The 22718-nt window shown below is 38.0% G+C and overlaps 2 protein-coding genes across 2 annotated transcripts; one reads left to right on the top strand and one right to left on the bottom strand.

Moving 5' to 3' along the window:
• The first annotated feature begins 728 nt into the window (after positions 1-728).
• On the top strand, positions 729-10743 carry LOC141508810 (olfactory receptor 6Z7-like). Its single transcript, XM_074217745.1, has 3 exons — positions 729-799; positions 9402-9444; positions 9784-10743. The coding sequence occupies exons 1-3, from the start codon at positions 729-731 to the stop codon at positions 10741-10743; spliced, it is 1074 nt and encodes a 357-aa protein (XP_074073846.1).
• An 8671-nt stretch (positions 10744-19414) lies between these two features.
• On the bottom strand, positions 19415-20371 carry LOC141508800 (olfactory receptor 10A7-like). Its single transcript, XM_074217733.1, has one exon. It carries the CDS (start codon positions 20369-20371, stop codon positions 19415-19417), a length of 957 nt encoding a protein of 318 aa, XP_074073834.1.
• Positions 20372-22718: the final 2347 nt, after the last annotated feature.

The raw sequence follows: 22718 nt of genomic DNA, 5'->3' as shown, positions 1-22718 counted from the left end.
TTCCCCTTCCTTCTTCATATTCATGCATCAGACACCCCACTTTGGAGGAGTTTCAGAAGCATAGCACCGGCCCCCATTTCTCTATCAATCCCCCAGGGAGTTCTGAAGTCTCTGGGGTTGCAAACTCAGGTTTAAGCCCGTCTGCATCCATCTGTTAACTGAGGACACCATGACTATGCAGAAGCCGAGCATACTGGGAAGAACCCCAGTCACAAAGGCTGGATTCAAATTCTCGTGCTTCTGAGGAATAGTTCCTGAGTTTGGGTGAGTCTCTTCCCTTGTCTCTGTCTTTGTTTACTTCCTCTATCAATTAAGCAAAAAGTGGTGGACAAAGTATTATCTCAGATCCTTTCTATCCTTAAGTTCTATGATTGCCACATCACTTTTCCTATGAGGCCATGGCTTCTGTTCCCTAGACCTCAGCTTCTTTCATTGTATAAAGATTAGATGTATATAGAATTTCTTGGGACCCTGCTAGCTCCAATGGTATGAGTCCAGGAGTTCCAGAGACTCTAGCCACATTTTGGGCAGCTGAACAAATGAGGGAAGGTCACCTAGGACTCCTCTGGTGACCAACGAAATGCCAATGAGATTGGAGGTGGTGATGCTTCATTCTCAGTAATAACCTTTTGCTTTTTATTAACTTAATATCTATTTTCTCAAATCTAGCTTAACAAATTGGATGTACTGTTAATCAACTGAATGCTCCAGGCTTCCTCATCCCGATGATGCTCCATGGTCAGACCACTGGGTTCCAGTCTCTGAAGGACAGAAGAGGCCCAGATTCTAACTGGATCTGGTAAGGAGGCAAAAAGTGATGTGGTGGTGGGAGGGCAGGCATGTAGTCCTAACCCTGATTCTTCCATCTCAATGTCCTTGTACAAGTTACTTCTTACTAACTTTATTTTCTCATCTGGAAAATGGGAATAAAATATTTTCACTACCTCTCAGACGTGTTGGGGGAAAAACTCTATGTCCACCTTGAGTGCCATTAAAACAATATAAAGACAAAGGTGAAGTCTGAGAAAAGCACCCTGTGAAAATTGAATGTGGGAGAGTTCATTTCCAAGAGAAAGTGAGATTAAGGGTGGCATTCTGAGAAAGTCATTCAGAAGAGACAATCATGGGCAGGGACTTATAAAGAGGAAGGATTTCAGTAAGGTATACACTGAAAGTATTCCCATGCATAGGAGATTGCAGGAAAGAGAAACACAAGATAGGGGATAGCTCTGGAAAAGGAATGAATGATGCATGCATGATTGAAAATACATTCATTAAATACTTATGTACCAGAAACTGAGAAGACAAAGGTGAGATAAGCCCCCATTCTCCAGGAGCTCCCATTCTAATAAGAGTAAATGGCACAAATGGGAGGGTAGTGACTGGAAAAAAAAATCTTGGTTTGTATAGAAACAGGAATTATGATTTGACCTGTAGAGCAGTCATTTGCCTTTCCAGATGAAACGTTCATTTTGATATGATGATGGTAGCCAAAACAAGAGACAGAGAGTTAGGGAGACAGCATGCATATCATTGCAGGAAGATGGTAAGAAGGACCAGGCAGGTGGTTAGATGGGAAGGCAAATCCTGATCTGGGAGATTCCAGATAGAGTGGACTAATGGAGTTAGAGGGAATTGGCTCAATGATCCAGAAAACCATGCCCCTAAGGGTAGATACATTAGATTTTATGTAGAATGTAAAAATAGGGATTAAAGCAAGATTGTGAAGGACCACAAATGCAAGACTAAGAAGGCTCTTTAGTCCTAGAGACTCTGGAGAAGCAATGACATTTGTTTGCTTTTAAGTTTGGGATGGATATATTTATTGCTTACACCACAGTCATACCTCATATATACCACTTGTATATATACCACTACCTCTCCTGCCCCAATAGTCCCACTTTATAACTAAGGTAAATGAGCTTCCAATAAATACTGACCGCATCCATCAGTACAGATGCCATTCCACCTATAACTCCATTCCCTGCCTCCTATCACCCCCCTCCCCAACTCCCACATACAAATTTCTACTGAGAGGAGGGAGCTGTATTTCAACAGCCCTCTGGAACCAATTTAAGTCGCCATCTTTCATCTGCTGCATTTTAGGATTGTTTTCATTTACATTGTTGAAATCACTATGCTTTTTGAATGCTTGTTTTGATGGTTTATATCAGACCATACCAAACAAAGTAGTGTGGTGCTGTAGAGAGAAGGAGGGATGCAAGGTCATAAGACCTGCGTTTGAATTCTGTTTTGGTGACCTAAGGCAAGTTATTTCCCTTCCCTGGCCCTCTGTTTCATCAGTTGTGAACAAGAGGAGGTTTGGAGATGACCTTGATGTTTACACTAGTTCTAAATCAATGATTTTATGTTCGAATCCTGGCTCAGGATCATATAAGATAGAGATCATGAAACAGGTCACAACCTCTTTCAGTATCAGTTTTCTCAACTATCAAATGGGATAGATAGGTGGACTAGCAGAACCCCCAAATCATTTCAAGTCTGAAGTCAATAGTCCTCTCATCTCACATCTTCCCAGGCTTCTTTGAATTTCTCAAACTCCATCACATGCATTAATCCACTATACTGACAATCACAATGCGTTTACCCACTCCCTAATTAATAGGCATCTATGGGACTTTTGGGGGGGAGGAGGGATATGAAAAGTGCTACTGTGATTATTTTAGTAAATTTAAGGCATTTCTTTCTGCCTTTGACCTCCAGGTAGCTCATGCTGAAAAAGGAGATTTCTAGGTTAATGACTTTGAAAAGTCTCATGATTTTTCTCACAAAATTCCAATTTGTTTTTAAAAGGGTTGAGCTAGTTTACTATTTCTCTTAGGGTATTTTAGTGTGCTTATATTCCTATAGTCCCTCAAACACTTTACATTTCCCTCTTTTATTTTCTTTGCTAATTTACTGAGTTTTAGGCAAAAGGCCAAAGTTTTCATATTAATTTCTCTTGTCAGTCTACTGAAGAAAAATATGATTATGGATGGATTATAATTGTTCTTTTGTTCACCTAGTTCAACAGCTAGAGGGCTGACTTGAACAAGAAGCCCTGAGTTCAAATTCTGTCTCAACCAGTTGCTAGTTATATGACCTAGGACAAGTTGTATCACTTCTCCCATTTCAGCTTCCTCATTTGCAAAACAGGAGTGTTGGATTCAATGAATGTTAAAGTTCCTACCAAATGTCACATTGATCTTCCTATGAGTATTGGGTTTGAAGTAAAAGAAGGTGTTTGGAACCCTTCTCAGCCACTTAATGTGACTCTGGGTTAGTCACCTACCTTCTCTGGGCCTCAGTTTCCTCATTTGGAAAACAATGGGATTGGATTAGATGACCTCTAAGATCCGATCATGACTCTTAAGGCTACAATCCTATGATATACATATTTATATCTCTATCTCTATAGCTATAGCTATATCAATGTATATATTTAAATCATTTACCTACAGAGGATTTCTGAAAGGGAAATTACATGGTTGGACCTGTGAGTTAGAAAGACTCATCTATGGCCTCTGACTCCAAATTTAGCAATTTGTAATAACCTAGATTCTCAGTGTTTTCCAGTCGTTCATCCCTCAACTGGACCCAGATTATTTTGGTGGCCCATATCACAGGATTCTTAATCTGGTTTTACCAGAGGTAGAAAACACTTTAACAGTCCATAGATTGCCAAAGCCCTTGGTGAGAGAGTAACCAGGAGGATGGGAGTGGTCACTGATATTTGAGAACCATCTCAAAATAAAGGAAGATCAGAATGGTGAAAAAGACCATTGGGGTTTGATGTTCATGAAATGACCTTGTAGAGAACTGGGTATGGCTCAAAGGGAGCCTCAGTGGGGAGACTGCTGATGTATTTTTTGTGTTCTTCTAGTGAGAGAACAGGATCATCTAAAGGGTAGAAAAGCTCACAAGGCCCAGCTTATGTGCTGGGGTGACTGTGCCTGGCAGAGTTCATGAAGGAAGTCTCCATGGAGGAGGTGAGTCTCAGAAAAGAGAAGGGAAGGAGGGGATTCCTGAGCCAACTTGTCTGGAAGTAGACGGGGTGAAAGTCACTGCTGATGGTCATTGGGAAAGGATTTGTAAAGTAGAAATGTGGATGGGCAGGGAGAGAGACTAGACTTGTGATTTCACTGGTATAAGAAGCTCCTCCACCAATCAAAGCAGTTTTTTCTCTTTAATTTACAACCCAAGAAAGTTACCTAGAGCACTGAAAGACTTTGACTCACCCAAAGTCATACAGCCACTCAGTGTCAAGAATAAGGACTTGAACCCAGACAGCTCTATTCACTCTGCCATCGCCGTCTCCCCACCTCTTTAACAGGTCCTGGAAATCAAAGCACTTGGAAATACTGATCACACCTCCCCTGGCAGGTTGCAAAGCTCTTTGCCTGTGATGGACTTTTGAATGAAGTGGAGCAAATAGTCGTTGGCCTCTTCCACAGATGACAAGGCAGACTTAATGAGAGGCAGGGACTTGTCCAAAATCTCATAGCTAGACAATGAACCAGGCCTTCTGATTCTTGGGCTACCATTCTTCATTAAATGATTCCTAGCTTAGTTGGCAAAGACAGCTTTAATGGAGCAATATGGGAAAGCAGGAGAGAGTTCTGGCTTTCCAGACCTCTCTCTCTCTTTATGTTTTCTCCCCATCCCCCAGGTTTCTGAGAAACTGTCAAGGTTCAGGGCCCTGAAGACCAATATAAAGGAACATGGAACACATAGCAGGATCCAACAAGTCAGTTTTATTGAGGGGACATACTTATGGTATGAAAAGCAGTCAGAGAAGATGATTAAAGTAGTACAGGCTCCCCTTGGAATGGAGGGTCCATCTTGGTAAAGTCTGGTGAGTTATGGACAGTGTTTATTTGGATCTACAAGGATTAAACACTGGAGGAATCAATCAACCAATAAACATATTTTAAGCTCCTGTCATGTGCAGACTTGATAGTGGGCCCAGGAACAAGGGGCTAAGTGTTGGCAGAAAGTCAAGAGCCTGGACCTGGGGACTAGTGATGACTGATGCTAGCGAAGGGAGCAAAGATAGCTGGAGCAAGTAGCTAGTTGCTATTCAGGAGAATTAATAACTAGTTGGTATTCAAATCCCAAACCAGTGGGAAAGTGAGATTTGCCAATAACTAATGGTCTTTCTCTGAAAAGATAACTCAAGGGTGCTGAGTCTCTCCAATCTTTTGTCTTGATGTAACAGGATGATGAGGAAATGGGGAGGAGTTTAGGGTAGAATGGGCATAAAAAACACAGGTTGAACTTGAAGAAAACCTATGCATTCTCAGTGATTCAGTTTCCTCAACTGAAAAATAAGATAATTGATATTGAAGAACTCTCAGTTCCCTCCAAGCTCTGATGGTCTAAGTTCTAAAGTCCCTTCATGCTCTCACATTTTGTCTTCTATGTTGTAATGATCCTAGGAGTACTCTAATATTCAATGACCAAAGTTCCTTCCCAATTCTAAGGTTCTCTCCAGTTCAGCTTGAATATCAATGTTCTATGTTTTAAGCATCCTTCCTGATTTAATATCTTACAATGTATAACAATTTATTGAAGGAGAATTGACAACCACTTAATCCTAAAGGTCAGAGCTAAAGGGGCCTAATATAGCTTTATTTGTAAAAGACCAACCATGAGCTTGACAATAAGGAAAATTTCCCAATAATCAGAATTATCCACAAGTGAAATGGGATCCAGTTCACCTTTGGTTAGTTGTCCTTTGCACTCAAAGAGAATCAAAATGACATTATCTGTTCAACAGTGGTTGGTCAGATGAATACAAGTTCAGAAGACTCTACCACAGATCTGGAACAAATAGTCCAAATGAATATTTAGAGTACAGATAACGAAATTTGTGCATCTCATGTTTATTTTAAGCTATTGAGATTCTGATCATGGAACACAGCATCCTCTCTGATGAAGGCACTCCATGCTAGGTGGTCCTGTATCTCCCAATCAATTCCAAAATTCTTCAGAAAGACCTTGATAATGTCCTTGTATGACTTTTTCTGACCTTCATGTTGGTGCTTGCCTTGTATGACTTCTCACAAAAAAGTTTTTTGTGGATAGTGTACTCTCTGTTTTCCAAAGAGTGCCCCCTATTTATCAAATTAAAGTTTTGGTGATGAAAGATTTCTGAGAAAATTAAAGGATTTTTAAAGAAATGAAACCATTTCCACAAGGTCAGTCAGGTACAGTCAGGATTCATTACACTGGACCAAGTAATCTCTCAATGGTAGACCTTAGTTGCCATGACACCTACTTTGGGGGTGATGAAAATTTCTTTTTTTTTTTTAGGTTTTTTCAAGGCAAACGTGGCTAAGTGGCTTGCCCAAGGCCACACAGCTAGGTAATTATTAAATGTCTGAGACTGGATTTGAACCCAGGTACTCCTGACTCCAGGGCCGGTGCTTTATCCACTACACCACCTAGCCGCCCTGAAAATTTCTATAAATGCAAATTATCCAGAAATTCTTCCTGTTGCTCCTCTTGCTATCTTCTCTTACCACACAGAAAAAGTCCAAAGTCTCTTCTATGTGAAGACAGAGATCAAGGCCTGCCTAATTCTTTCCTTCCAATGCCCTCCAAGTTTGTTGGAAAGCAGATACCGTAGAGACAGTCATTATCTTAGTTGGAAATTACAGAATTGGCTTAGATAACAGAAGGTGCAGGTAGCACTCCTCTTGGGTCTGTTTGTTTTAGATCATCAAGGTGACAGGTAGGATGACCACTGGCAGAGACACTGAGAAGGAAGACTCATCTAGTGCAGGAGTGGGTTTGTTTACATACTATATGACTCCCCTTCCAACTTTGAGGTTCAGTTTTCAAAGAAAAGCCATTTCTGAGTTAGAGTTCAAGACACAGACCTAAGAGGTCAAGCAATCCTTAAAAATACAATTGGAGTGGCTTAGTGGATAAAGCACCCGCCCTGGAGTCAGGAGAACCTGGGTTCAAATCCAGACTCAGACATTTAATAATTACCTAGCTGTGTGGCCTTGGGCAAGCCACTTAACTCATTTGCCTTGCAAAAAAAAAAATACAATTGGAATCTCTCGTGCAGGAATTTCTCTAAACATATAGTGGGGATGGGGGTGGGAGGTCTGTTTGCCTTTCTTTTTCTTCCTTTCTCCTTTCTTTCTTGCCTTCCTTCCTTTCTTCCTTCCTATCTTTCTTTTTTCCCTTAATTTCTTTCTTTCTTGAACATTTTTATCATGGATCACTTTGGCAAATGAATCCTATGAACCCTTCCTTAGAAAAATGTTTTTAAGTTCATTAATAAAATACATGAACTTACAAAGGAAACCAATTTTATGAAGGTTGTTTGATGATACAGAACCTGGAGACAGGAAATCCTGAGTTTAATTCCTGCCTCAAACATATACTAGCTGTGTGACCCTGGCCAAGTCACCTAACTTCTATTTGCCTCAGAGTTTTCATCTCTTAAAGGTGGAAAAAACATCCATGATTGTTTTGTGGATTGAATAAGATAGTATGTAATTAGTGTTCTGTAAATCTTAAAACACTATACAAACACTATCATTATTTTTAAAATATAGTTAGCAATTTTTAAAGTTCATGAACCTCAGATTAAAAACTATAATCTACAAATTTTTTGAAATTACTCCTTCTACTACTTGTAGATAACATTTAATGAGTAATATACAGTCAGACAGAAATAAATTTTAACTAAAGAATACATGACTTTGATTTTGACATATTTGTGATATTTGTAATTGCTTGATTCGAAATGTCATTTTTTAAGTTATACTCAAAAGGAAAATTGTGTAAAATGCACAAAACCACCCACTGTAATTGTATGTCAAGGACAACAGATCCTCGTGTAGAGAGTTTAGTGAAGAGGCTTTTCCATGGGGATGCTTGCATCATGGGGGTTTTTAATAGCTAAAATTTATATAGTGATTTCTAGGTGCTTAAATATTGATGGTTATTATCTTATTTGATCCTTACAACAACCCTTGGAGGTAGTTGCTATTCTATTTTTCTAATTTTACAATTGAGGAAACTGATACAAACAGGTGAAGTGACTAGCCCAGAGTTTCATTAAATGTCTGAAGATAGATTTGAACTCAGATCTTTCTAACTTCAAATTGAATGCCCCTTATGATTGCACATTGGTCTATAAAAAAGATAGGACATTTTATTTTCCATCTTATTATATCAAGGTTCTTCAGAGAGGAGAAGGGAAGGGAAGGCACATTTATTTATAGAGCTCCTGATATGCTGAGTACTATGCTAAGAATTTTACAATGACTATCTCATTTAATCTTCACAACAAGCCCAGAAGATTATTACTGTTATTATCCCTATTTTACAGATTAGAAAATTGAGGTAGGCAGAGGCTGAATGACTTGTCTGGGGTCACAGAATGAGTGTCTGAGGTTGAATTTGAACTCTTGTCTTTCTGACTCTGTGTCCTGTATCACTCCCCTAGGGGACTCTGAACATGTGTGTCAATTGACTTTGTGACCAACAGACCATTAGGGAAGGGGGTTTCATTGTCATAGGATGCCCTCTCTACTAGTAAGGTCATAGCAGATATGGCACTGGGAACCAAACTCTGGCTTCTTGTAGGTAGATAGGTAGGGAGCATCATAGTCAATCACAGATTGACTCTATGGAATGTTGTTTTTGTGAAGGCACTGAATTTTCCAACAAAAGTAATAAGATACAAGCTGATGGCTTATATAGAGAGAAATTAGAATCTGAATATTGGACTGAATGGTTACGAAAGGCTGAGATCCATTGGAGGTAATTCTGAAATGAAATATGAGAACTGGAAACCAACATTTATGAGGAATAGTTTTAAAAACTAGAGACTTTTAGAATTGAAAAATAGGAAGACTTAGGGGGACACAGAGTCCTCAAATATTAAATTGTTTCATATGGCTATGTAAGGCAGAGGGAAGGCAGAATTTATAAGGGAGAAATCAATTCCAAAATTTTATCCATTTGAAAGTGTTAGGTCAACGAGGTGGCAAAGTGAATAGAGCACTGGGCCTGGAGTCAAGAAAGGTCATCTCCTAATCTCAAATGTGACCTCAGACTGTGTGACCTATACCAGTCACTTAACACCATTTGCCTCAATTTCCTCATCTATATTGAGTTGAAGAAGGAAAAGGCAAACTACTCTAGTATCTCTATCAAGAAAACCCCACAGAGTCACAGAGAGTTGGACAGGACGGAATATGACTTAAAAGCAATAACAAGTGAGTTAGTTACCAGTCATTTTATGTCTTTAGGTGGTGGCTGAATTAGTGTTTATTTGGGATGTTGGTAGAGTTTAGCTTAGTGGATCTCTGAGGTCCCTTTCACCTTCAAACTTCTGGATTCCCTGATTTTGATTAAAAATTGCTGTCTCATAGGACATCGAATCATGATGTTGCAGAATCTCAGAGTGGGATGAAGGTGAAAAGTCAGCCCTCCATAGCATCCTTAACAATCATCATGAAAAACTCTAGAGAGGAAGATGTCAACTATTTTTTAGTTAAAAACAGTCTAGTACAACTGATATCCATCTAGTTCCATAAGCTTCCTTTTTCTTAGTTTCTTCATCTGTGAAATGGGAGTAATTTAATTTCACTACTGACCCCACAAGCCTATTGTCAGGAAAGTTCAAAGAAAACCTCAAATATATTTTAGAAATGGGAGCTATGGTCCATTTCAGAGAATGCAGGGACCCTGCCTGGTCTTTTCCTACAACGGGCCACCCATCATTATGGGGAACTCTGTGCTCTTTGTCCCTAGGCTGGAAGACATTGGGAGGCCAACATGACCTGGGTCCAGGAGTTCATCCTGTTGGGCTTGTCGACAAGGCCTGGCCTACGTGGTGTCCTCTTTGCTGTCTTCCTCACCCTCTACCTGTTGACTCTCTTGGAGAATACCATCATTATTTTGCTCATCTGGAGTCACACAGAACTACACAAGCCCATGTATTTCTTCCTGGGCAACCTGAGCTGCCTGGAGATGTGTTATGTTTCAGTCACTGTGCCCACCCTGCTGCTTGGGCTGTGGTCAGGGCCTTGCCATGTGCCATTCACATCCTGCATGACCCAACTCTTCTTCTTCATCACACTCATCTGTGCTGAGTGCACACTCTTGGCCTCCATGGCCTATGACCGCTATGTGGCCATCTGTCGCCCTCTCCACTATCCAATACTTATGAGGCCCCAGGTCTGCCTCATGCTGGCCATGGCCTCTTGGGTGGGCAGCCTCAGTGTCTCTGTCATCAAGACTGCCTGTATTGCTGGACTCTCCTACTGTGGCCCCAATGTCCTCAACCACTTCTTCTGTGATGTCTCCCCTCTGCTCAACCTCTCTTGTACTCATGTAGCACTAACTGAGCTGGTTGACTTCATCTCAGCCATTGTCATCCTGTGGGGCTCACTACTGGTTGCTTTGGCATCATATGTGGCTATTGGGGCAGCAGTGGTGCGTATGCCCTCAGCTGCTGCCCGACGCAAGGCCTTCTCCACCTGTGCCTCTCATCTCATTGTGGTTGGCATCTTCTATTCAGCCACCATCTTCATCTATGCCAGGCCTAGCAGAATTGAAGCCATGGACCTCAACAAAATGCTTTCTGTCATCTATGCAGTACTCACACCCATGTGTAACCCAATCATCTACTGCCTACGGAACAAGGAGGTCCAAGGAGCTTTGCGTAGGACTCTCCATAAGGTTGGGTTCAGTCAGAACTATGACAGCTAGATAGTCAGCTAGGAATGTGTGACTTCAGAAATTTCAGCCACCCTCCTCCTGCTCCTGAATGACACCATTGCTTTCCCAGGTATCCAGTTATTTTTAGTGCCTCCATCCCTTCCATTTCCCATTCACTAGCAGTTACTAAGTCATCATTTCTTTTAAATGTATAAAGACCTATGATCTTATTTGTATAGGTGTGTCCTCTACCCATGTAACTATCAATCTATCCATGCCTCTGTGATCCAGGTGATTCTTGTCCAATCCTTTCCATAGATCATCCAACAGCAACCCAACATGCTGAAGACTTTCTTTGAATTTTCTTTTTAACATTATCTGGAAATTAGTATAGTCAGGTTGTTCAGTTCACTTGAGTGACTGGCCTTCTTCACTGCCAATCTACAGCTTTCATGAGCCTGTGGTTTCATGTCCTATGCATGTCATCAACACCATCATTTTGATCTATAGAAAATTTCCTACATTTACCTCATTCTCAACTCCTTCATTACTGTCTGCTAAGCTCCTCATGTCTTACTTTGACTCTTTGACTGCCCATTCTCTTGATCCCTTTCTCTTCCATTACCTATTTGTTCTGAATGCAATGTATTCTTAAGTACTTGGTAGAATTGGAGAGAGAGAGAGAGAGAGAGAGAGAGAGAGAGAGAGAGAGAGAGAGAGAGAGTGGACTGGTTAACTCCATCGAGATCATCTTGAGTTGTGTGCTGATGTGGCACAGACACTGTGTGGAAGGGAAAAACAGTGATCAAAATATTGATGCTTCATGCAAAAAAAAATGAACAATCACAAACATTTATTAAGTACCTACTGTACATTATTCTAGATTCTGGGGAAAAATTCCAAGTTTCTAGAATCACTAGATTTGGAAAAAAATTCAGATGCTATTTAGGACAGCAATGCAACCAAGAGAAGGAAGTGAAAGATGATATCTACCTTCAAGGAGTTTGTCATCTAGTATGATGATGATGATGATGATGATGATGATGATGATGATGATGATGATGATGATAATGATGATGATAATAATAATAATAATTTGCTGTTGTTGAGTTGTTTCAATTGGGTCTGACTCTTCAAGTCCCTATTTGATATTTTCTTGGCAGAGATACTGAAGTGGGTTTGCCATTTTCTTCTCCAGCTCATTTTACAGATGAGGAAAAGGTAAATAGTGACTTGCCCAGTCACAGTCTCTATCCATTTCTCTCTCTCTCTCTCTCTCTCTCTCTGGCAGCTAGCAGATGCTGTGGATAGGTGGATAGGATGGAGTATCAGTATCATCCTGAATTCAAATTTGATCTCAGACACTTACTAGTCATATGACCTTGGGCAAGTCACCCTGTTTGCCTCAAGTTTCTCATCTGTAAACTGAGTTGAAGAAGGAAATGGTAAACCATTCCAGTATCCCTGCCAAGAAAACCCCCAAAAGGGTCACAAAGAATCAGATACTATTGAAATTGAAATGACAACAATTCTATCTATCTATCATCTATCTATCTATCATCCATCTATCAGTATTATTATTATTATTATTATTATTATTATCCTGCTATTAAACTATCAGAGGTTAAGGAACTTAAGATGGACTCATATGAATATTGGTTATAAGAATTGAGGAGGGGGCAGCTAGGTAGCATAGTGCATAGAACAGTGGCCCTGGAGTCAGGAAGATCTGAGTTCAAATCCAGTGTTACATGTCAACACTGGGACTCTAAAAAGGTCTCAGGAGGCTAGGAGGTATGAATTCATATGATCTTAATTTTATTAGTGATTTAACATAAGTGCTTTAATTAGGTTCAAAATTTCACCTTCAAAAGTACAGAATGAAAAGGTAGAGCTAGAGATAGCTTTTATCTTTAAAAAAATGTGGCAGTTTCATGAAGAAAGCTTTCCCAAATCCTGGGAAAGTCACCTAATCCCAACTGCCCCCCCCCAAAAAATAAAAAGAATTGAGGATATTTTGGACATAGAATAAAAGGTTTTAGTGACAGGAATGAGAGTCATTTCCAATAGCTTCCTTAGTGCAATGACTCTCGTTGCTTAATCTTCCAGGACAGAAATTACAATGGATGGAAGCAACAGGGTGACTGATTCAGACTGGAGGAAAAACAAAGCAAACTAACAAACATAGTTCTTCTCAATTGGAGCAAGTCCAAGTGGAGTGGACTGCCTCAGGGAACAATGAATTTCCCTTTCCTGGATGACTATTTGTGAAAGATGTCATAGAGTGGAATCTTTTATTCAGAAATGGATTGGATCGGGGTGGGGGGTGGCTAGGTGGCACAGTGGATAGAGCATTGGCCCTGGAGTCAGGAGGACCTGAGTTCAAATTCGACCTCAGACACTTAATCATTACCTAGCTGTGTGGCCTCGGGCAAGTCACTTAATCCCATTTGCCTTGCAAAAAAACCCCCCAAAACCAAAAGGAACTCAGAAATGGATTCTAATTCTAATACAAAAATAATGCAAATTATGTATATATTTGTAAAGATTTGTTACATTCTTTTAAATCAATAAACTCTTGCTAAAATATCTTTATTTGTAGCCTTTGTGTGAGAATGGAAATTATAGTAATATTACATATTTCGGTAGAACTTGAGGTTTACATAACATTTTCTTTAAAACAAACCAGTGAATAAATTGGTACAAGAATTGTTGTTTCATTAAAGGGAAAGAAACTGAAGTCCAGAGATTTGACATAGACAGAGGTAAGATTAAATTTAATCTCCTCACTCTAAAATCAAAAGTTGTTAATTTTTAAAAAATATATTATTCAAGGAAAGATGACTTGAATACACAATGTGGGACATTCTTGATGTTAACTCTGAAATGCGTTCTTGAATAGTAAAATATTGGCCTATGGTCTTTTGCTAGTAAAATGAGTTAAATCAAGGTGAAAGGGAAATAACTGGAGGGATGTCCAGGATGGGTCCAGAAATTAATATATCTCTTCTGGAGGCTGAGAATTCAATGTTTTCTGTGTTTTTTTCCAGTAATCTTTGACATAATCTCTCATGCTATCCCTGTGAACAAAACATAGCATAAGCTAAATGACTGTATAATGAAATGTTTCCAAATCCAGGGAAATGATTAGATCCAAAGAGTCATCTTTAATAAGTCAATTGTAACTTGAAAGGAGATCTCTACTAGAATATTCTAGGCATTTGTCCGTGGACTAGTGCTATTAAACACTTGAATCTATCATTTGGATGAAGGTATAATATGGTAATAAAAATGGCATGGCATGAATATCTAAGCCTTAGACTCTAAGAGATAGCTAATGGGTTGTTACATGTCAGCACTGGGACTCAAAGGTTAGGATATATGAATTAATATGATCTTAATTTTAAAAGAGATTAAATATGAAATCCTTTGTTTAGGTTCAAGATTTCACCTTCAAAAGTACAGAATGGAAAGGTATGCCTAGAAGTAGGATTTAACTTTAAAAAATGTGGCAGTTTTCATGAAGAAAACTCTTGGGGGTGGCTAGGTGGCACAGTGGATAGAGCACCGGCCCTGGAGTCAGGAGTACCTGAGTTCAAATCTAGCCTCAGACACTTAATGATTACCTAGCTGTGTGGCCTTGGGCAAGCCACTGAACCCCACTGCCTTGCAAAAGCCTAAAAAAAAAAGAAAAGAAAACTCTCAAAATCCCAGGAAGTAACAAAACAGGGAAAGTGAGGCTTGCTGGGCATTTCCCTTGTCAGACTACCTCTGAAGTGTGGTGATGACATCTGTGTATCATATCATTGAGGAAAAAAGACCTTAAGACTGTAAATAGGATGGTCAAGAGCATTTAAAGGAATGAGATACGATTAACCTGGAACAATTAAGTCTTAAGGCAAAGGGACAATGTATGGGTTGGGGCCATGAAGAAATGATGATGATGATGGTGATGAGACTGATGCTGATGGTGAAGATAATGATGGTGATAGCTAGCATTTATATAGTGTTTACTGTGTACCAGATCCTGTGTTATTCTTACTCTGCTTAATAGTAATAAATGTTTTGTTATTTTACTATCTACTTTATGAATATTATCTCATTTGGGCCTTGTAAGGAATGTGCTATTATCTCTGTTTTTTTTCAGATAAGGAAACTGAGGAAGACAGAAATCTAGTGACTTGTCCAGAATCACACAGCTTTTAAGTATCTAAAACTGGATTTTCACTCATGTCTTCCTGAATCAAGGCCACTTCTGTGAAGAAAAATCCCAGGAGCAAGACACCAACATAGTCCTATTAATATTTGACTTTTCCTCCAAGGCTCATTCTTTAAGTTTTTCAGTGTCCTGAGAATCAAATATATTTAGAATGATCATTGGGCTAATCATTGGACCTCTCCCTGGTCTTTTTTGGCAACTGAAATTCCCCTTTCCCTGAGTTTCCAAAAGAAATGAACCAATTTATCTCTCTGATTCAATGGAAACAATATAGGGGGAGTAAGACAAAGGAAAAAGCTTTATATTTATATTTATTTAAAATTACATAGCTCTTACTTTGTTCCATGAATTTACTTTGTGCTAAGTGATCTATAAATATGTTCTCATTTGAATTTCATCATCAACCCTGAGAGAGTGATTGTTATTACACCCATTTTGCAGGTGAGGAAACTGAGGCAAACAGATCAAAAGCTTTGTCAAGAGTGACTCAGCTAGTGTCTAAGGTTGAATTTAATCTCAGGTCTTCCTGACTCCAGGGCCATGCTCCATCCATCAGACCATCAGCAACCTCCACAAAAAATTTAAAAAGGAACTTGCATTAAGAAAGAAATAACAGAAGTAAATGATCATAATTGTCCTTCTGTGGTTACAAAAAAATATGTAAATCTATACTCAAATGATTCTCTTCTCAGTGTCTTTGAGACTGTTGATCTTGGCATTTAAACTTGACCCCCATATTTCTTCTCTTGCTTCTATAGGTCAGTAGGTAACCACAAACTCTATTTATGAGTCTGTCACAAATAATAATGGGTTAATGATTGCTAAGTATAATAATAGTGTATAATAGTAATAATAATAATAGTGTATACTCCTAGTTCTGTAGTTTCTCTGATGCGGATGTTTAGCCATTTTGCAATTGTGACCAACTCTTTGTGATCCATTTTCAGTTTTCTTGATAAAACTATTGGAGTAGTTGGCCATTTTCTTCTCCAGCTCATTTTACAAATGAGGAAACTGAGCCAAAAAGGGGAAAGTGACTTGCCCAAATTCACCCAGCTAAATAAGTATTTTTCTAACTCAGAATCCAGCAACTCTATCCACTGTTCCTTGAAGTACAATATCAGCTCTATGAAAAAAGGGAATGTTCATCTCTTTTCCCCTCCATTTCTTAGAACAAGTGCATAGCATACAGTTAAAATTTAATGAATACTTAATTATCTTTTTAAATCATTTTTGAGGATATACAACTAAAATAGTAAAAAATTCCTTTTAAGAAAAGAATTAGGGCAGCTATGTGGCGCAGTGGATAGAACACCAGCCCTGGAGTCAGGAGTACCTGAGTTCAGATCCGACCTCAGACACTTAATAATTACCTAGCTGTGTGGCCTTGGGCAAGCCACTTAACCCCATTGCCTTGCAAAACACCTAAAATAAAATAAAATTTAAAAACTAAATAAAAAAATAAAAAAATTGGCTACATCATCTAAATTTGAGATGCAGAACTATTTTTATCATTATACTACGTTCACTTTCTAATTTCCTAAGGAAAAAAAAAAAAAGTGTTAGATTCGTTGTATTTAACCAGAAAGCAAAACTTAGATTTAAATTGTGGAAGATATAGAAAGGTAAATGTTTGCTTGATGCAGATGCTTTCTAACTATTCCATTTATTTAAAAGTAACATGGTCTACCTAAAGGGTTCTTCCTCAAGGAAGTAACTTTAAGCCAGGGATGCATTCATTTTCAGGAAAAGGTTGAAATAAATGGTTCATAGAAAGCTTTCCGACTCTGAGATTCTGAGATATTCTAAATTCAAAGGATATTTTTCAAGTTTCTTATGTATTTTTTATTCTTTAATTCTAATATTGTCATATGATTGTCTGAAAATGGGGAAGTACAACTTCTGAATTTTCTATAGCGATCTGTATCTATAGAGTTAGATTTCCATATAAAAGAATGTATACATTTTTGTATGTGGATGCAGGTCTTCAACCTGTGATATGTGCTGCATTTTTGTGACTGTTATTTGAAAAGAAATTTTGTTACTGTTGTATTTGAAAAGAAACATTCCTTGCTTCTCCGTTTCCATTTTTACTATTTTGTTGTTGTTCAATCCTTTTTGTTGTTGTTTTATCTGACTCTTCATGATTGCATTTGGGGTTTTCTAGGCAAAGATGCTCATAGCCATTTCGTACTCCAGATGAGGAAACTGAAGCAGATTTAAGTGACTTGCCCAGGATCACACTACTATGTGTCTGTGGTCAAATTTGAATTCAGGAAGAGGAATCTTCCTGACTCCAAGTCTCACAATCTCTCCTTTAAAGGCCACCTAGCTGCTATATTTAAAAACAGCATTTTTTTAAGTTAATGTGGAAGATGGATTCATTCTGGGAGGCAGATTGAGGCTAAGGAAACAAATTAGGAGACTTCTATGATAGTCCAAAGAGTTTTTGAGAGCATTAAGCAAATTGGCAGTGTGGAGGTAGAGGTATGATAACAGGGATTAGAGATAGTAAGAAGATGGAATTGGAAAAAATGAGGAATTGATTGGACTAAGAAAGGGAAAGATGAAACATGAAATGGTTCAATTCTATTTGACCAGAACAATGATTATATTCTCAACAGAAATATAAAAGATAGAAAAAGTAAGAAATTTTAGAGAAAATTATTTTTTTATTTTGAATACAGTAAATTTAAGCAGCTACTTGGTAATATGGGGCAACAACACATAAGAGAGGAATCACATATTAATTACTGACTTGTACTTTCACTGATATAAAATAGTTCTTTGGTATCTTTAATTTTTTCTAACTAATTTGAATTTTATTTTGATACAAATAGTACCATTTTCTTATTTTTTAATCTGGTAATTATATTTTATGCTTTTTTATTTTAATTTATTTTTATATTTTCTTATTTTAGCAAAATGTTTTACTTTTCTGTAAGCAATGTGCTGATTGGTCTTTTTTCTAATCTGTAACTCTTTTAATAATAAAACACAGACCATTTATGTTTCTTATAAGTAGTATATTTTATTTGTTTTCAGTCATTTTCTTCTTGTCATTCTTGATATTTACCTGAGAAAGCAAAATCTTTCATAATTATTTGTGCCCATTTTAACATTTAAAACTAGAAAATCATGTCATTTATATTAGCTTTTAAAATCCATTTATTCTTATTTTCCTTGTGGTTTAATCCCTTTTCTCTTAATGAGACAGAAGTCTTGTCTTTGAGGTTTTCATCTCTTATGTTTATTTCCCCCTTTTATTGTTACCTTTAAACTCATCATTGAATATATTTGAAATAGTAAATATAAGGTTTTTGCTATCTTATTAGATTTTCTAAAAGCCATTATTAAAAAAGAACCTAGACATAATATTTCAAGAAATTATAAAGGAAAACTTCCTGATATCCCCAAACCAGAGGTTAAAATAGAAATTGAAAGAATCCACTGATCACCACCTTAAAGAGATCCAAAAATGAAGCTCCAAGGAAAGTTTCAGGCAAATTTTAGAGCTAGGAAGTCAAAGATAAAATACTTCAAGCAGTCAGAAAGAAACTATTCAAATATTGGAGAGTCACAGTCAGGATAATAAATCAGCAATTCATATATGATATCTCTTATGAGTACCAGCCACACATTACCAAGTGGTTGCTGAATTTCACATTATTTTAATACCTTAAATTTAACAGCTCCAAAATAAAACACATTATCTTTCTGGTGAATGCTTCCAAATATGAGAGTCTATAATTTAATAATTTAATTTAAAAATATGATTTAAAAATGATGCTGATATTGTGAAGGAAATGCAACAAAGGTAGACTGAGGCAAGTTTTCTCTAAAAAAAGATAACATTTTATTAACAGGGGTAGAAACTACCAACAAGATGGACCTAATGACTGACTCAGTTAGCCAAAAGACCTGGAGTCCTTTTTATAAAGAAAGTAATAAAATTGGTTATAGAATTGGTGACAACTTGGGTTTAAGAACAACATGATTCATTATTGAGTTAAAGCAATAGAGGGCATCATTGATTGGAAATTGGAAATTAAGGTCTATAAACAAACTCATCCTTTCTCCTTGTAACTGAAAATTTTCATTGTTTGAGTCTACTTCCAAGATTAGAGAGAACAGACTAGACGTCTTTGGATGACAAACCAGATATACTTTAAGGATAGTTTAATGATATAAAAATATTAGATCAGTTTCCCTCTTGTCCATTTGCAAGGATATTAGAATTCTTTGAGACAAGAAAAGAGTCATGATAACTGGATTTCTAAACTTAACTCATTATAGGCCAACTGAATTTCTGCACTAAGTTAGAAACAAAGAAACATGGCTTAGGTAATTATAGGACAAAATCAATTAACTATAAATAGATCAATAAAAATGATACAGTACCATTTTTAAAAACCATCTCATAGTCCATGGTCTCTTGATGCTGACTACCAGTTGTCCATTATCCCTCATAGTTGTAACTTATAACAGATAAAGGGTTTCAGGTCATCTGGGAAGCCCCTTTTTCCTAGCCAACACTCTTCCCAGAGCAGCTTTCACCTCTTTGTTCCTCAGACTGTAGATGATGGGGTTGAGCATGGGAGTGACAAGAGTATAGGACAAGGACACAACTTGTTTGTTCTCAGGCGAGTAGGTAGCCTTGGGTTGGAGATGGATGATGCAAGCTGTGCCATAGAATAGAGCCACAACAATAAGGTGAGCAGCACAGGTGGAAAGGGCTTTCTTTCGTCCAGTAGCTGAAGGCATCCGAACAACAGTCACCAGAACATGACCATAGGACACAGAGATAAGGGAAAAAGGCACCATCATGACAAGCACTGTAGCCACAAGAACAGAGACTTCAAAGATAAATGTGTCAGCACACACCAGTTTCAGGAGTGGAGCTATGTCACAGAGGAAGTGGCGAACCCCTCGGGGTCCACAAAATGGGAAGTGGAAGAGCCAAATGGTGAACATCAGAGAAACTGGGATGCCTACTACCCAACATGCCATTGCCAGAAGGAGGCAGAGCCTCTGGTTCATGAGGACCCCATAGTGCAGTGGGTAACAGATGGCCACATAGCGGTCATAGGCCATCACTGTCAAGAGGAAACACTCTGATGTGACACAAGACAGGATGAGAAAGAGCTGGAGGGCACAGCCCAAAAAGGAGATGCCCCTTCCAGCCACCAGGCTTTCCAACATCCTCGGCACAATGTCCAAAGAGAAGCAGATCTCCACCAAGGCCAAGTTACGGAGGAAAAAGTACATAGGTGTGTGGAGAGCAGTATCTATCACAGTCAAGAGGACAATGAGGCCATTTCCCAGAATCGTAATTAGAAACATCCCCAGAAACAGCACAAAGAGAAGTAGTTCCAACCTGGGAACATGAGAAAAACCCAAGGGGACAAACTCCTCAAATGAAGATTGATTACTTCTAGCCAAGCTCACAATGGGGTCCATCCCTTCCCAAAGTTCCAGAGTTTATAAGAAAGTGATGAGCTAGGATACAGCAGGACTTTGTTCTAAAAAAAAGAAAAATCTACTGAGAAATATGACTATACTTTCTTTATCAAAGGTTATCACAATTGTGGGTACAGGTGGTGAATTCATATCTTAGATCTGAAATTTAAAAGGCATGTGACTAAGTCAAATTCTTCCAATTTTTCATGAATTTTATTTTCCTTGGAGGTAAGGTTATTTAATGCAGATTAAATAGATTTTAAGTGGTTGGTGCTGTTATTGTGGCTAGTCCAAGGTTAGTCCAAGATCTAGTAAGGAACAGAGTCAGTGTTTCTCACTGCCAAGTATTCTGATTTTTTGTGACAACTGATGATGTTGTCTCCCTAATTTTTTTTATTTTTTTCTTCTTGTTTATAGAAGAAAGAAGTAGGCATGTTGTCTTGGTATAGGAGAAACACAAGTTGCCAAAAAGTGGAAGGAAATATCTCATGATTAATTCAGTGAAGAGATCTCTATTTCAAACCCTTGACTACCATTCAGTAGCTCTGCAACCTAGAAGATGTCTTTTTCCTTCTGAGTCTTACTTGCCTCATTTGTAAAATGAAGAAAATGGACTTTAATCTCTAGATACCAGCTTACAATTAATTTTTAATTCTGTGATACTTCAAGAATTTGCTCAGGAAGAAATTACAAAGTGGTCCACAGAAGGAGAAATAAGGATGTTAAAATGTATGCATGCATGTATTTTGCAGCAAACTCTATTAGTTATGTTTAAAATATGTGTGTTTCTGGATCACCCAATTGTAATCAAGGAAAGGGAATGGGTAGCTGCTGACATCTCTGAAAATAGCAGTCCAAAGTTCTGTGGTGGCCAGGAAGTCTAACAGAATCCTGGCCACTATAAAGAACAGAAATAAAATTTTCTTCTGCCCTTTAACAGTGTGACCATTCTTTGAAAATTCCATACAAGATCACTGTCACTAAAGGTGATCATGGAACTGGAGAAGGTCCAGAGATAAGTTACCAAGAATCCCAGAACTGAAAGAGACCTCACAAGGGCATCAAGTAGAGCCTATTCATGGACAAGAATCCATTGTAAAATATTCTTAAAGAATAGTCTCTTAGCCTACACTTCAAGACAATAAGAAATGGGGAATTTTCTATTTTTCAGGGTCATATCTTCTGTTTCGAACAATGCTGATTATATAGGACTGATTTTCCCCCTTATGTTGGAAATCTAGTTTTAAACACTAACAGCTTGGTCTCTTAACTTCTATGTGCCTTAGTTTCTTCAACTGTAAAATTGTGATAATATTAGAGTCTGCTCTGGATAGCTGTAAAAATAAATGAGATGTCTGTAAAGGAGGGAAATAAAAAGTATTTCTAAGTGTCTGATTTGTGTTAGGAATTATATTAAGAAATTGATAAATATTACCTCATTTGAGTCTCTCAGTATCCCTGGGATTTGAATTCCCTTATCATCCCCATTTTAAAGTTGAGGAAATGAGCAAATAAAGGTTCAATGACTTGGCCAGGTTAACTAAGTAAATTTATGAAGCTAAATTTGAACTCATGTCTTTCTGACCCCAAGTCTTAATTCTCATCATTGCATCAACCTTGAGATACAATATAGAAAACTAGTGCTCTTGAATATAAAATCTATTTGTCTCTAACTTACCTTTAATGTTCTTAGCTCTATCCTCTAAGTCCAAGAACAAGAATAATTTCATTCTTCATGAGAGCTCTAAGAAAGAGAGAGGGGAGGAGGAGGGGAGAGAGAGAGAGGGAGAGAGAGAGAGAGAGAGAGAGAGAGAGAGAGAGAGAGAGACAGAGAGACAGAGACAGAGACAGAGAGAGAGACAGAGAGAGAAATGATGAGAAAGCAGATTTCAGGACAAACATGAAAAGACTTACATGAACTGATGCTGAGTAAAGTGAACAGAACTTATAGAACATTGTACCATAGTCTTAGCAACATTATACAATGAACAACTTAGCTCTCCTCAGCAAGCCAATGATGAGACAATTCCAAAAGACTCATGATGGGAAATATTATCTACATCCAGAGAAAGAACTGATGGAGCTCGAATGGAGATCAAAATCTATTATTTTCAGGTCAGCTAGGTGGCGTAGAGGATGGAGTGCCGGCCCTGGAGTCAGGAGTACCTGGGTTCAAATCCGGTCTCAGATACTTAATAATTACCTAGCTGTGTAGCCTTGGACAATCCACTTAACCCCATTTGCCTTGCAAAAAAAACCTAAAAAAAAGAAATCTATTATTTTCATTTTCTTTGTTTTCTTTTCCTTTTGCTGTTTCTTCTTTCACAACATAACAAATGTGTAAATA

Source organism: Macrotis lagotis, chromosome 1 (genome assembly GCF_037893015.1).
Source record: "Macrotis lagotis isolate mMagLag1 chromosome 1, bilby.v1.9.chrom.fasta, whole genome shotgun sequence".
Classification (NCBI taxonomy): Eukaryota; Metazoa; Chordata; class Mammalia; order Peramelemorphia; family Peramelidae; genus Macrotis; species Macrotis lagotis.
This window is presented reverse-complemented; position numbering and strand designations above follow the sequence as displayed.

Excerpts from the sequence above, each read along its gene's own strand:
- LOC141508800 (XM_074217733.1), bottom strand. The coding sequence starts at position 20,371 with ATGGACCCCATTGTGAGCTTGGCTAGAAGTAATCAATCTTCATTTGAG.
- LOC141508810 (XM_074217745.1), top strand. The coding sequence starts at position 729 with ATGCTCCATGGTCAGACCACTGGGTTCCAGTCTCTGAAGGACAGAAGA. Across the intron at positions 800-9,401 it reads CCAGATTCTAACTGGATCTG|GACATCGAATCATGATGTTG; the intron begins GTAAGGAGGCAA and ends GCTGTCTCATAG. Across the intron at positions 9,445-9,783 it reads AATCTCAGAGTGGGATGAAG|GCTGGAAGACATTGGGAGGC; the intron begins GTGAAAAGTCAG and ends CTTTGTCCCTAG.